This window comes from Balaenoptera acutorostrata, chromosome 11 (assembly GCF_949987535.1).
Source record: "Balaenoptera acutorostrata chromosome 11, mBalAcu1.1, whole genome shotgun sequence".
Taxonomy (NCBI): Eukaryota; Metazoa; Chordata; class Mammalia; order Artiodactyla; family Balaenopteridae; genus Balaenoptera; species Balaenoptera acutorostrata.
The window spans coordinates 102,682,278-102,696,769 of NC_080074.1; the positions used below are offsets into that span (position 1 = coordinate 102,682,278).

The following is a 14,492-nucleotide window of genomic DNA, read 5'->3' on the forward strand; positions in this document are numbered from 1 at the left end:
AGATTGGGATTGACATGTATACGCTAATATGTATAAAATGGATAACTAATAAGAACCTGCTGTATAAAAAAAAAATTAAATTAAAAAAAAAAAAGAGCAATCGTGTCTCCTAATCCAAGTTAAGAGGAAGTGTCCAGAGGAGGAAATTCCCAACAGCCCACAAGCCTAGTGGACTAAACATCACACATCTGCACATCCTCAGAAGTAGAAAGGAACACCTTGCACCGTCCAGATTCCACCTGCAGGCTGGGGAGAGGCACTGTCCCGGGAAACCCCAGGGACGCAGTCAGAAGACCGGGAGGAGGAGCCGCTGGGACCGACCTTTAGAAAACTGAAGGGAGCGCTGTGCACCAGAAACTACAGTGGCAAAACTTTTGTCGTCTGTGGGGGAAATGACACTGATTATAAAATAGAAAAAGGTCGTATATGGGCTTGTATGTAGGAAACAAAGAAGGGAATATTGGGAAGATTGAATCTTATTCCACAGCCTGGCCTTCCCAATGGGTCCAGGGCTGTGCCGGAGAAGAGCCTGTGAGAGTTCACCCAGGATGCAAACCTGCCACCCCAAACAGTCTTGGAGAAAATCAGCATTCTGTGAGCAGACCACTTTGTATATTAATTGCATGTTTTTTCTCATTTTTATATGTGGTATTTCTTTGGTTTAGCACCTCATGGAATCCTTCAGGATGCCTGGAGTTCCAGATACATCAGCACCAAATGCTATAAAATACCTCATGCTTTCTTCCCTTCCAGACTATCTCTTGTCCCCAGGCCCCAAAGCCCTGCAGTTACCACGACCTGCTCCCTCATCACCTTCATGTAGGAGCCGTGTTTATCATCGAAACTTGTCTTGCTGAATTTATCAGGAGCCACATGGAGTTTCTCAGCTTCCAGCCCCAGGACCCACAGCTCTGTGTAGCCCAGGACTTCACTTTGCTCATAAGAAGACAGCTGGTTCTTAAAAATCTTTAGGGCCTCTGTGTGAACAACACTGCAGATGTCAGTTAAGATGCCGTAACATGGGGATTTGCCCAGATGCAGACAACGGCATCCCTTCCCGTTCATGAGCCAGGCGGCCCTTTCCTCAATGAGGCGGCTCACTAAGGACCATGCATCCTGGATCCCGTAGGGTCCAAGGGGAACCAGGATGGATGTCAAGGTGTGGTATTGATTTCACCCAACCAGGAGGAAAACACACAGGAAGGGAAGGGAGAATTTAGTCCCCAAAGAGCTATGGGTGGAGCAGCTTGGGTAGAAGATCCAGGAGTCAACATAGTGTCAACAGAAGTGTATAGTTAAGGCAGCAGTTGCCCAAGTTCATGTGGTACTGGGCTATACAATGTCTATCCTGAGAGGGTTTGCAAACTAGAATGCCTTCAGGGACCAGGAAAGTGACGTAAATTCAACTTTCAAGCCCAGGAGGTATTCCTGCTCAAACCTGCGCTGAGTCAGTGGGTCTGAGTCTGGGGAAGGATGTGTGTTATGCCTTCTTTGCTCTGCACTGGCCACATTGCATCGGGGGCTGGTGTCTCTTCTGGGGCGGGCGGGGTGGGATTCAGGCTTTAAGAGAGATGGCGATAAGCTGGTGAGTGCTGAGAGGAGGCAAAGCAGGATGAGGGATGCAGGGAGGACAGCGCGTTATTTGACAAAGTGCCGAAGAGTCAGAGATGGAATTGCATGGAGGAAAAGAGGACGCACAGGGGACAGGACCTATGTGTGACACAGGACTACAGGTGAAGGGCGGTCACGTATAAGCCGACTAAGGCACGTCCTTTGCCCAGAAGACACAAGCAGGGAGGCAGGTACCGGCTCTGTAAGGGCAGAACCAGCACAGGACTGGAATGATCTCCTCATGGGCAGGTCCGGAGATTGTTCAAGGAGAGGAAGGACAACCCAGTTTAAGGCTGTGGGAGAGGAGGTCCGAGCCTCAGATGGTGTTGGCTTGTGGTCAGCGCTCAGAGGACTTTGGTTCCCTTCCTAGGAGCCCTAATCGTGTGAATCCCTGGACCTTGTTGAGGAGCTGGGCTCCTGGCCCAAACACGTGTGACCTTTCAGGCCTGACCGCAGGTGATGACAAAGGCCTTACCCGGCCGGCCCGCAGGGGGAAGCTGCCTTCCCACTGCAGCCCGGGTGCCCAGCCAGTGCATGGGGGTCTCTGAAGAGCTGCAGTCAAGGACGCAGGTCCCCCTGGCTGGCTGTGCTCTTGTCACCCAGGAGCCTCCGTTCAGAGCCCTCCTCAGGTGCTTCTGCCGAGACCTCATCACCGAGACAGGCCTGGGGGCCTTCGAGACACTCTCTCCCGCTCTGACCCAGAACACAGCCCCTCTCCACGCCCAGCTCTCCCCCCTCCATAAAGCACCAGCAGCCTTGTACAGGCTCCCATCTGCCTCTGGCCTGGGGCCAGTCCACGGGGGAGACTGGAACGGTGGGCTATCAACGCCCTCCCATCCGCCTCTTGCTTACACCATCACAGGAAGTGAGGAAGCCTTGACTGAGCGCATAACCACGCGCCTACACCCCGCCGCGGCCCCAAAGGCACACCTGCCGCTCGCAGAGGCACCTTCCGCTTGCGCTTCTTTGGTGGCTTCTCCTCTGGTTTGGGATCTTGGGTTTTAATGTTCGAAGGGAAGCGTGTTTCTGAAGACTTGGGCTCAGAGGACGACCCCTGGCTGTGAGTTTGATTCTCCTGTGCAGGGAAAGAGACTTGCAATCAAGGACTCTTTAAGTCGCTTCTGGGTGTCCTAAACGATTGATCTGACCAAGGACAGCCCCATGCAGCCAGACTCTCTTCTTCCTCTCCAGTGAGAAAATGGTCATTACAAGACAGTAGGTTTCTCAACCTTTCTCTCAGAGGAAGGATCCGTCTGACTCACTATATTCTCTGGGACACCTGTGGTGTACATTACAGTTTGCAGCGGACAACCCCAGTGATATCTTACCGCAGGAAGGATGGGAACAGTTCTTTCCTGCTGACCTAGAGGAGGCCAGTTCCTAACTAGAGAGAGTGACCTGCCCAAGGGCACAAATACTTGAACTTAGGTGTGTATAACACCTCTTTAACTCGGCACTTTCTCACATCATCCCATTTGGGTCTTACACAAAAAAAGTAGGGGGCGTGGAAGGAAAATCAACATTTTGTACTGTTTATACATGCTTCTACCATTTACGTACCCGACACTTTATTTTTCTTTTTCTCAGTGAATCCTCATGACAACCCTATAGAAAGTCTGTTTCGTACAGAAAGTCAACGACTCATTGTTCAAGTTTACATTCATTGTCAAGAGGGAGAGCAGGAGTGGAACCCAACTCTTCAGCTCACGATGTGCTTTTCCCACCATCCTAGGCCTTTCTGAACTTGGCTCTGGACTGAAAGCAGGCCTTTTTCACCTGCCTGTTCAAGGCCATGTCCACTGCCCTGTACTCACGTGATGCAGCAGGGGTTGCTTTAGCGGGAGTTTACTGCTGATGCGTGGGAAGTTCACCATGTTCTTCTTCCCCTTGGTGTCCACGAAAGGCAGTGGCATAAAGGTGGTGTTTCTGTTCTACAGGAGGAGAAACTGGGTACGTTACAGACGCCTCAGGCAAGAAAGTGTTCCCCAGCACCTTCCCCAGAGCAAGGACGAGCCTGAGGCAAATCCAGGGCAAGATCTATTTCTGAAGTTCTTGGAGAGAAAAGCAGAGTGGTCAAGCAGACGGGCTCTGGGTTCGAATCCCTGCTCTACCACTTACTAGCTCTAGACCCTGGACAGTCACACTGACCCCTTCTCTAAGCTTCAATTATCTCTGCACTACCATGGGGACAAAAATGTGACCTACCTCATAAGGCTTTTGTGAGGTAAACAAGACAATCTATGTAGAGTATTTCATATGTGTTGGCCATTATTATTATCATGCCAGTGTCTCAGCACCCTGACCTGGAGAAGTTCTTCCTGCTAAACAATGCAAACCTTCCTTGGGGCAGCATAAGCTCCCATTTCCGCTACCTTGTTGACTTGACCGGTTCACTTGGATCCCTGCCCCTCTACGTTGATTGATTGATTGATTAGGAGAGACGTAGTCCGACTATCAATGAAGAGCAACATTTAAAACTGTGTAGAGATGGGGTGTGGTGATGTGGGTAGAACATGCGCGTCATGTTATGCTGAGTTGACCAAAAATGCCTGTTAAAAGCCATCCCCAGGCACCCACCTTGCCATCCTCTACTAGAGAAAAGACATCAAGCATCAGTTCCTACCTTATTCAAGAATTGGGTCATCCTGAAGCTCTTGACCTTGGAAGGTGGCTTCTGGATTTGAAGCAAAGGCTTACTCTCAACCTGGATCAAGTGAAAGAGAATTGGAATAATATTTGGCATGGTTCACCACCAGTGCCCGATGTTCATTTTGCTTCATTACAATTAACAGGACACATTTGAAGCCAGCTCTGCTGACCCCAAAGCTAGGAAGGGCTCAGAGAGGCTCAAAGTACTGAATGAATGAATCAATCAATCAAACACAAACAAATCATCTTTCTAGCAGTGTTTATCCTGAATCGACTTGCCCAATAGTTTTCACACTTAAAAAAAATTCACAGAACCCTTTCTTCAAATAAAATCTTAACTGGGTGCCCTGGACCTGGGAAGACATAAAAGCAGAGTTGCTCTTTCTAAAGAGAAGAAAATGCCTATAGTCTTGCCCAGAAACTCTTTTCACCCTCAGAGTGGCTCTGAAGGTACCATGGTGGAAGCCACCAGAATATAGGAGCCTAGTCTGGACACCAGTGACCGGATCAGAGGGGACTTCACCTCTGGAAGAAGGTGGGGAGGTAAAGACCGAATAGCAGAGCTGTGCCCCCCAGAAGGTGGTGAGCTCACAGTGCAGGCGTGTGACATAACTGCGTGCAGCTCACAGACAACCGTTATCTAATGCTTATGCATTTACTTTAGTATCCATTTAAAAAACTAGCACATTAAACCTGCAATTTGGTGGTTGTTATTATATAGTATGAAACTAAAATTTAAGTAAAAAAGAGTGTGAGTACTATGTAGATATGGCAAAAAAATCATGAAGATGGCACTGAAGGACTCAAGTTTAGCAAAAACAGGTTACGGGGCTTCCCTGGTGGTACAGTGGTTAAGAATCCGCCTGCTGGGCTTCCCTGGTGGCGCAGTGGTTGAGAAGCTGCCTGCCAATGCAGGGGACACGGGTTCGAGACCTGGTCTGGGAAGATCCCACATGCCACGGAGCAACTAAGCCTGTGCGCCACAACTACTGAGCCTGCGCGTCTGGAGCCTGTGCTCCGCAACAAGAGAGGCCTCGATAGTGAGAGGCCCGCGCACTGCGATGAAGAGTGGCCCCCACTTGCCGCAACTAGAGAAAGTCTTCGCACAGAAACGAAGACCCAACACAGCCATAAATAAATAAATAAATAAATAAATAAATAAATAAAAGAATCCGTCTGCCAATGCAGGGAACACGGGTTCGAGCCCTGGTCTGGGAAGATCCCACACGCTGCAGAGCAACTAAGCCCATGCACTGCAACTACTGAGCCCGCACGCCACAACTACTGAAGCCTGCACGCTCTAGGGCCCAGGGGCCGCAACTACTGAGCCTGCGTGCTGCAACTACTGAAGCCCGTGCGCCTTGAGCCCATGGTCTGCAACAAGAGAAGCCACCGCAATGAGAAGTCCACGTGCCACAACGAAGAGTAGCCCCTGCGCGCTGCAGCTAGAGAAAGCCTGCGTGCAGCAGCGAAGACCCAACGCAGCCAAAAATAAATAAATAAATAAAAATAATAAAGTTCCCTTTTAAAAAAAAGTATTAAAAAAAAAAAAACAGGTTACAGGTTGAATTGAGGTTCAGCTCTTTGAGTCCAGGGGTTGTGTTTCCAACTCTTTCTTAGGGAAATTGAACGACAATCGTCCAAAGCCGCGACACAGCTGGTGCCAGGCCCACCTCTGTAAAACTTGGTATATTGGCCACGTAGACACAGGAACTGGGTGCAATACCTCAACTTAATATCACCCAGCCCAGCTAAGCCCTCCACAGACTTGTAGTGATGGGGATGATTCAGCACAGTCCACCTTGATCTATCTCCTAGAAGAGGGACGTGGTCTGAAGGAGAGGCGGCTGCACAGAGCGTGGACCATAGCCTCAGACAAAACTAATTTGATTGGCTAACGCATACTGGATGCAGGATTTGGTTGTCTATTGGAGGGACAATGAGGATATCTGAGCAAATACCGCAGCTGCAAATCTCAGAGGGCCAACTTCTCACCAAATAACTTTGTGGGGATTAAAACTTGTAACCATCATCAACAGTGACAGGTTGGCCTTGAGAATGAGCTGGGGAGACTGGACAGACATATAAAAAGTACACTACAAAACACAATCCAAACTAAATATCAAACAAAGGGCATGGGCAATGAGTGACAACAAAAAAGGAAGAGATCGCTGTGAATGCATTCCCCCAGGAGGATGTGGGTGGGGTGTGGCTTGGTCTGAGCCTTAACTGGAAGGGAGGGTATAGAACATGCTCATTAGCTGAAACACTAGTATCTGGGCATGCTCTGAGTGTCTTCACTGCTCATGCTGGTTAACCTGGAGCAGAAGCTTGACTGTGGATTGTGGAAGGCACTGAATGCCAAGTTAAGATACTTGGTCGTCACCTCCTAGAGTAATGGAAATAAAGTCAAAAATAAACAACTGGGACCTAATGAAACTTAAAAGTTTTGCACAGCAAAGGAAACCATAAACAAGACGAAAAGACAACCCTCAGAATGGGAGAAAATATTTGCAAACAAAGCAACGGACAAAGGATTAATCTCCAAAATATACAAGCAGCTCATAAAGCTCAATATCAAAAAAACAAACAACTCAATCCAAAAATGGGCAGAAGACCTAAATAGACACTTCTCCAAGGTAGACATACAGATTGCCAACAAACACATGAAAAGATGCTCAACATCACTAATCATTAGAGAAATGCAAATCAAAACCACAATGTGGTATCACCCCACACTGGTCAAAATGGTCGTCATCAAAAAATCTGCAAACAATAAATGCTGGAGAGGGTGTGGAGGAAAAGGAACCCTCTTGCACTGTTGGTGGGAATGTAAATTGATACAGCCACTATGGAGAACAGTATGGAGGTTCCTTAAAAAACTAAAAATAGAACTACCATATGACCCAGCAATCCCACTACTGGGCATGTACCCTGAGAAAACCATAATTCAAAAAGATACATGTACCACAATGTTTATTGTAGCACTATTTACAATAGCCAGGACATGGAAGCAACTTAAATGTCCATCGACAGATGAATGGATAAAGAAGATGTGGCACATATATACAATGGAATATTACTCAGCCATAAAAAGAAACGAAATTGAGTTATTTGTAGTGAGGTGGATGGACCTAGAGTCCGTCATACAGAGTGAAGTAAGTCAGAAAGAGAAAAACAAATACTGTATGCTAACGCACATATATGGAATGCAAAAAAAAACCCCCAGTACTGATGAACCTAGTGGCAGGGCAGGAATAAAGATGCAGACATAGAGAACGGACTTGAGGATGCAGCGGGGGAAGGGGAAGCTGGGATGAAGTGAGAGAGTGGCACTGACATATATACACTACCAAATGTAAAATAGATAGCTAGTGGGAAGCAGCCACAAAGCGCAGGGAGATCAGCTCAATGCTTTGTGACGTCCTACAGGGGTGGGATAGGGAGGGTGGGAGGCAGACGCAAGAAGGATGCAAGAGACATATATATTATATATATATATATCTTTTATATATATATATAAAAGATACTTGGTCATTATTTTATGGCTAATAGTGAACCATCGACAATTTGCAAGGATGGGAGTTACATATGCAAAGCAGTATTTCAGAAAGACCCCTTCTAGCAGCAATGTGGCATAAAATAATGCTCATAGATATGGACTCTGAAGTCAGCTGGGTTTTAATCCCAGCTCTACTATTCACTAGTTGTTTGACCTTGAACAAGTTATTAACCTTTCCTTGTATAATAGGGGGATAATAACAGTACCAACCTCATTGGGTTGTTGTGAGGATTAAGTGAGTTAATATGTGTAAAGCACTTAAACCAGTGCCTTGTCTATGCTCACAGTGTTTGCTAGAACTCATTCTCCTGTTTTGTAAAATGGCGAGAGTAATCCTTGGTCATTTCTTGTAAAATAGGAAAACCAAGGACTCAGAATTGAAGGAGGATGAACAAGATGGTGTGGAGTCTAAAATGGTTAAAGGAAGTGAGAGCGTTTAATCTGAGAAAAGATAAAACAAAGCAAAGCTTCTGAGATGTTAACAATTCTGATACTGCCATACGCGTATACTGGAATCAAAAAATAAATGGATCGTGGATGGTAGAAATTAGGTTTCTCACTGTTGGAGTGGAAATTTACAGATAATCAAAGTCAACATCAACATTATCACCATGTGATAATGGACTGAAGTTGGAGACATCAGTAAGAACTCATGTTTAACTTAATACAGATACAGACGGCTACATATAGAAATATTTATAGATATACGTACATGCAAGGGCTAGTGCTTGCACGCGCCTGTGTGTGCAAACACACACACACGTATTTCTTTGCTCTGTCAGCTTAGAGGTCCCAACAGAAATAACACCCCAGTGGAAACAAGCACACCTCCCACTCAGATCTTGGTTTCTAATACCATTCTCTAATAAGGGGAATGAAGGCTCCTTGGAGAAATAGTTGATTCTATTCTACAACAATACAGTTGTACAGGATGACCCTGGAGCATCTTCTGGTGACAGAAAGTAAGGAAGTGCTATTAAAAAACTCACAGTGATTAGAGTAAGTCAAAGGGGCACAGAAGCCAATTGAAAGAGCTCCCTTTGGCCAAAGCTCCCTGTGGCCATAGCTATAAAATAAAGACTCATGAGTCCATACTGTTGTAAATAAACTATTTAATAAAGAAATAAATAGGGGAAAAGAGACGAAACTCCCTTGCAGAAGAATTCCTCATCAGTTATAGATATCCCACCCCAGAGGAGGAAAGCACAACTCTCCACCCTTTAAGTGCGGACGGTGCATAGTGACCGGTGTCCCAAAAGTACAGCATGAAACGGGGAAAAGAGCGACTTCACGGAGGAGAAACAGGCAGGCACTGCCTCAGCCAGGTGACCGAGGTCAACGTCAACAGTCACGAACCCTGCTGATAGCGCGTACCATTGATATGATGTGATGAAAATGGCACTTAACCTCAGTGACTTTCCTCCCAAAGCCTGTAACTCCCATCTTATGAAAAAACAAGCAAATTCCAATAGAAAAGCATCCTGACCAGTATTCCTCAAAACCACCAAGATCACCAAAAACAAGGAAAGTCTGAGAAACTATCACAGCCTAAGGAGCTTAAGGAGACAGAGGTGGGATCCTGGAACAGACAAAGGACATTAGGTAAAAAAAAAAAAAAAAAGGAAAAGAAAATCTGGGACTTCCCTGGCAATCCAGTGGTTAAGACTCCACGTTTCCACTGCAGGCGGCGCGGGTTCGATCCCTGGTTGGGGAACTAAGATCCCACATGCCACGGGGCATGGCCAAAAAATTAAAAAAATAAAAGAATAAAAAATGAAAAATAAATAAGGAAATCTGCCTAAAGTATGGAGTTTCCTTAATAATGAATCAATATTGGTTCATTGTTGTGACTAATGTACCATATGAATATAAGGTATTAATAATAGGAGAAGCTGGATGTGGGGTATGGAGTGGCATATGGGAACTCAGTACTGTCTGCTTAATTTTTCTGCAAATCTAAAGCAGTTCTTTAAAAAGTCTACTAATAAAACAAACAAAACCCCTGAGGGGAGGGTCTATATCAGAAGGACTGTCATTTATGACACAATATAAGCTTGTTCCACATGATCCAAAGGACAGAATCAGGTCAACGTGTGGAACACACAGGGAGGTAGTTTCTGGGTCAATGAAAAGAAGGATTTTTCTAGAGTTTAGAGCTCATTAGCTGGTCAGCTGCTCATCACTGGAAGGACAGAATCCACCTAGTGAGCACCTGTGAGAAGTTGGAATGAACTCGAAGCCGGGGAGCGGTAGGCAGGTGTAACCTCCAAAGTCCAACCTGTCTGTAAGATTCATTCAAGTGACCCCTGGGAGTGTGTCTTGAAGGAAACCTTCAGCCTCTTGTGGAACCAAGACTGAGAACCACTGTATAGAACAGGGCTTCCCAAACTTTGTCATATCGCATCGCACGTAAAAAGTTATATTTTTAAGACAAGCCAGGTGAATACAGGAGGCAGCTCACGGATGCCGCCAGCCCAGGGTTCCAACTGCCCCACGCTTGACCACCCCGAGGGCTGCTGGCATCTCTGCACACCTGCTCCCCACTCACGGGTACCAGTAGGTCACACAAGTTTATGAACTTACTGCCTGTTTGTCTCCAGCAGCTTCCTCAAGGGGCGCCCAACGCCCATGACAACCCTCCGTTCTACCGCAGCTTCCCCAGGAGGAGGGAAGAAGAGCGTGTGATCGCCCACATCCCGGTGGCAAAGCAGCATTTTTCCTTTAAGACTGTGAGCTTCACAGCATTGTTCTGGGGCCCCTCGCTGACCTCTGAGCCAATATAACAGGAATCCCTTTAATAGTCCTGCGCTCTGTATCCAGATTGAGAATCCTCAGTGTAAAAGAGATTTTATTCAGGGGGTACACGGCAGTGGTGATGATTCCAGTGTTGTCTGAGACCTGGGCCCCATCCAGTGGCTGGAGAAAGCCTCCGGGGGTTGGGGCGGGTGGGAGGTAAAAAGGTAGGGCATCGCAGGAAGCCACCAGGCACTTTTCAGGACCACTTTTTGTGTCTTCACAACTCTCAGAGGCCTGCTCAACAACCAGAACTCAAATGTGAAGCTCCTTTGTTTCCAAACTTTTTATATGAACATGAGCTGCTTCTATAATTTAAAAATACCATTATTGGTATGTTGGTGCAGCTGCTGTAGAAAGCAGTTTGGAGGCGTCTCAAAAAGCTAAAAATAGAACTACCATATGACCCAGCAATTCCACTCCTGGCTATACATCCAAAAAAACCCAAAAACATTAATTCAAAAAGATACATGCACCCCAATGTTCATAGCAGCATTACTTACAATCGCCAACATATGGAAACAACCTAAGTGCCCATCAAGAGATGAATGGATTAAGAAGAAGTGGCATATATATACAATGGAATACTACCCGGTCATAAAAAAGAGTAAAACTTTGCCATTTGCAGCAACATGGATGAACTTGGAGGGCATTATGCTAAGTGAAATAAGTCAGACAGAGAAAGACAAATACTGTGTGATATTGCTTATATGTGGAATCTAAAAAACACAAAAAACTAGTGAATAAAACAAAAAGGAAGCAGACTCACAGCTACAGAGAACAATCTACTGATGACCAGTGGGGAGACGGAAGGGGGGAGGGGCAAGATAGGGGTAGGAAAAAAAAGGGTGATTATGGGATTATATGAAATCATGTGTGCGAAACTTTTGAAAACTGTAAAGCACTATAGAATTTAAAGAATCTTTCATTCAATAAAAAAAATAAATACCATTACTTAAAAATAAAAAAGTGTATATTAAGACAGAAAACTCTAAATGGTTCAGTGCCATGCGAGGCGGGGAAAGACAGTTACATCAGCTGGGAGCTCTTCCCCGGAGAGCCTGAATCAAACTAGAAGAAGGTGTCCAGGGACGCAGACTCAGAGCTTTGGAGCAGGGACGATCCTAAGAGTTCTAATCACAAGGAAAAAGAAAGTTTCCATTTAAAAAATTTTTTATCTGTATGAGATAATGGATGTTCACGAAACTTACTGTGGTCATCATTTCATGATGATTAAGTCAAATGATGTAGGCTGTATACCTTAAACGTACACAGTGCTGTATGTCAATTATATCTCAATAAAACTGGAAGAAAAAGAAAAAAAGTGGTATGGAGACCTCTGTGTTCACACATACGCTCAGGGTGCTAAGATCTTCCCTCATCTAAGCCCACATTCTGATCCAGGGTTGCCCCTGGGCTCTCCGGCTATGCTTGCCATCGCTAGGTGACAGACGCAGGCAGGGGTCCAGCACTGCACCAACTTGCACCCTGACAAGGCGGGTCGACCAGGGTCTCAGGTCCTGACCCCGGGCCCCTCTCTGGCAGTCCTGTGCCTCTGTCTTCTGAGCTGGTTGATTCATTTTCTCTGGGCAAAGCTCTCCAGTTCTCACATTTCTTTTGTATTCTCAGGCAAAAAAAACCCCACAAAAGGCAACTTCCATCTCACTGCTTTGCAAAAGCCAGTCACCTTCCTCAAACAGAAGCTGAGTTCAGCTTAAAAGCAGATTAGGAGGAAGGTGGGAAAGTTGAAACCCAGCTGCCCTACCCCGCCACCCATTTTCCCTGCATTCATACAAAATAGGTGCAAAGGTACCAAACTCTTCCAGTTACTGCTTCCTGTGATCTGGCATCAAAGATTCTTCCAGAAGCACCTCCTTCCTGCCTCCTCAAGCCAAGACAATACAGTGAACCACAGTTGGGACGCACCTTGGAGATGTATTCATTCTTAACAGACTGAGCACATCCTCGTGCCGGGCAGGGTGCTAAGCACAGATCACGTGGTTCAGTGGTTTTCAAATTTGCCTGAAGAGCTTTTAAAATACAGACTCTCACACCTGACCCCAGACTCCCTAGTGGTGGGGCCCAGAAACCTCTATTTTTTATAAAGCTCCCCAAGGGAGTTCTGCGCAGCCAGCTTGGGGACCCACAGTCTAATGCAATCCCCAACTTTGGAATTAATCTCTCCCACCACTGAACTTGGTTTTCCTTTATGCCATTGATGTTCACGTATCTTCCTAATTTTGTATGAATTCTTATCTCCTCCCAACAAGATTCTGTGGCAGCACACATCAGGCCCTCCGCCATATGCCAGCCCTCAGGAGTGGTGCCTCTGGCTGGTTAACCTAGGGGCCTCCACAGTGGCCAGCCTGTGTCAGTTTCCATGCCATCATCATAAGAGCCTGCACTGGGCTGGGACCACCTCCAGAGCCGATCTTGGATTTGCTGAGTGTCTTGGGCTGGGGCTGGGGTCCTTGCTGACCATCATCTCCTTTGCTGGGGTAGCAGGATTCCCTGTAAGCTGCATCTAATGAAGGCTGCTTCTTTGTATGTCACAGGGAAGAGCCTTAGTTACAAATCTAGATTGTCAACACACGCTGACTGCAGCAAGCACAACCCTCTCACTGGCAGTAGGGAATGTAAGAACGTTCCTACAAACTGGCAAATTGTCACTTATGATTTCTTACCATGAGCAGCATAATTTTGTGAGAATGAAGATATCTCTTTTTTTTGGCTGAACCGCGCAGCTTACGGGATCTTAATTCCCTGACCAGGGATCGAACCCATGCCCCCTGAACAGGTGGAAGCGCAGAGTCCTACACTGGACCACCAGGGAATTCCCTGAAGATATCTCTTTAAGACTCTGCCCACTATATCCCTAGTTCAGGCACCTACTGCAATTGTCTCCTAAGCAGTTTCCCTGCCCCTCCCCATCCATCCTCTACTGCCTAAGTGTCCTCAGAAATTAAACATGACCATCTGATCTTATTGCTACATGGCTTAAATCTCCTCAGCGACTTCCCGGGGCATAGAAGTCCTGGCATGCAAAACCCTCCCAGCCTCAGCCTTTGTCCTTTTAGCTCTAGGAATTACGAATGACTTGCAGTTTTCAAACATCACGCTGTTTCACTTCTCAAAACCTTGACTCCTGCTCTGTTTCTGCTTGGAATGTTCTCCCTCACCCACGCATCGCCACTTCCTCCACTCCAAGCCCCTGTCATGCACCTGGTGAATTGCCCACATTTGAGCCCCAGCCAAGGTGCCACTTTTCAACTGAAGCGTCTGTAACTGTCCCCTCTTGCATTTGTAACCCTCCCGCTACCCCATGCTTTGTACTCGCTCCTAGAATAGCGCCTGCAAAGGTTTGTTGCACGAGGTTGTTTTACATCTGCCTTCTTCTGCCGGACTGTAAGACTCTAATAAAAGATCGCCTAGCCTAACATGGTAACTCACATACAGTAGGCACTTAAATATTTGCTTCAGGAAGAAGGAAAGGAGGAAGGGAAAGACGGGAAGGAGGGAAAGTGAAACTGAGGGCGCAGGAAGCCCTTGCACTTGTCCTCAAAGGTTTGAGCTGCCCTTGAGACAGCTGGGCTCCGACGTGAGCATTGCCCCGTGGACCCAGCCCATCTTTCCCAGCGGAGCCGCATTCCCACCCCAGGAGCCTTCCGCTGCCACCAAGGACCACTGCTCCCTGCCTCCTGCACTGCCTCTAGGAAGCAAAGTCTCCTAATCAACTAATTCACACCAGAGAACCCCTGTCCAAACCCCTCTCAAAGGCAATAGCAATTTCATTCTTAGAAAAGGAAGTGCTTTGTTCTAAATAAGTGAATCTCTACTCAAGGAAGACTTTCCAGCACTAGGGAAATAGATGAAAGAA

General features: G+C 46.5%; 1 protein-coding gene across 2 annotated transcripts in view; it reads right to left on the reverse strand.

Annotated features, from left to right (window-relative positions):
* The window catches only part of DYRK4 (dual specificity tyrosine phosphorylation regulated kinase 4), a 64,399-nt gene that overhangs the window by 18,880 nt on the left and 31,027 nt on the right, over positions 1-14,492 (reverse strand). For both annotated transcript variants that reach the window (XM_057557343.1, XM_057557344.1), the window contains 4 exons: positions 4,235-4,315; positions 3,426-3,542; positions 2,542-2,686; positions 814-977 (listed from right to left, as the gene is read on the reverse strand). In XM_057557343.1, the coding sequence (XP_057413326.1) occupies positions 814-977; positions 2,542-2,686; positions 3,426-3,542; positions 4,235-4,315 (507 nt within the window). The remainder of the gene's footprint in view (positions 1-813; positions 978-2,541; positions 2,687-3,425; positions 3,543-4,234; positions 4,316-14,492) is intronic.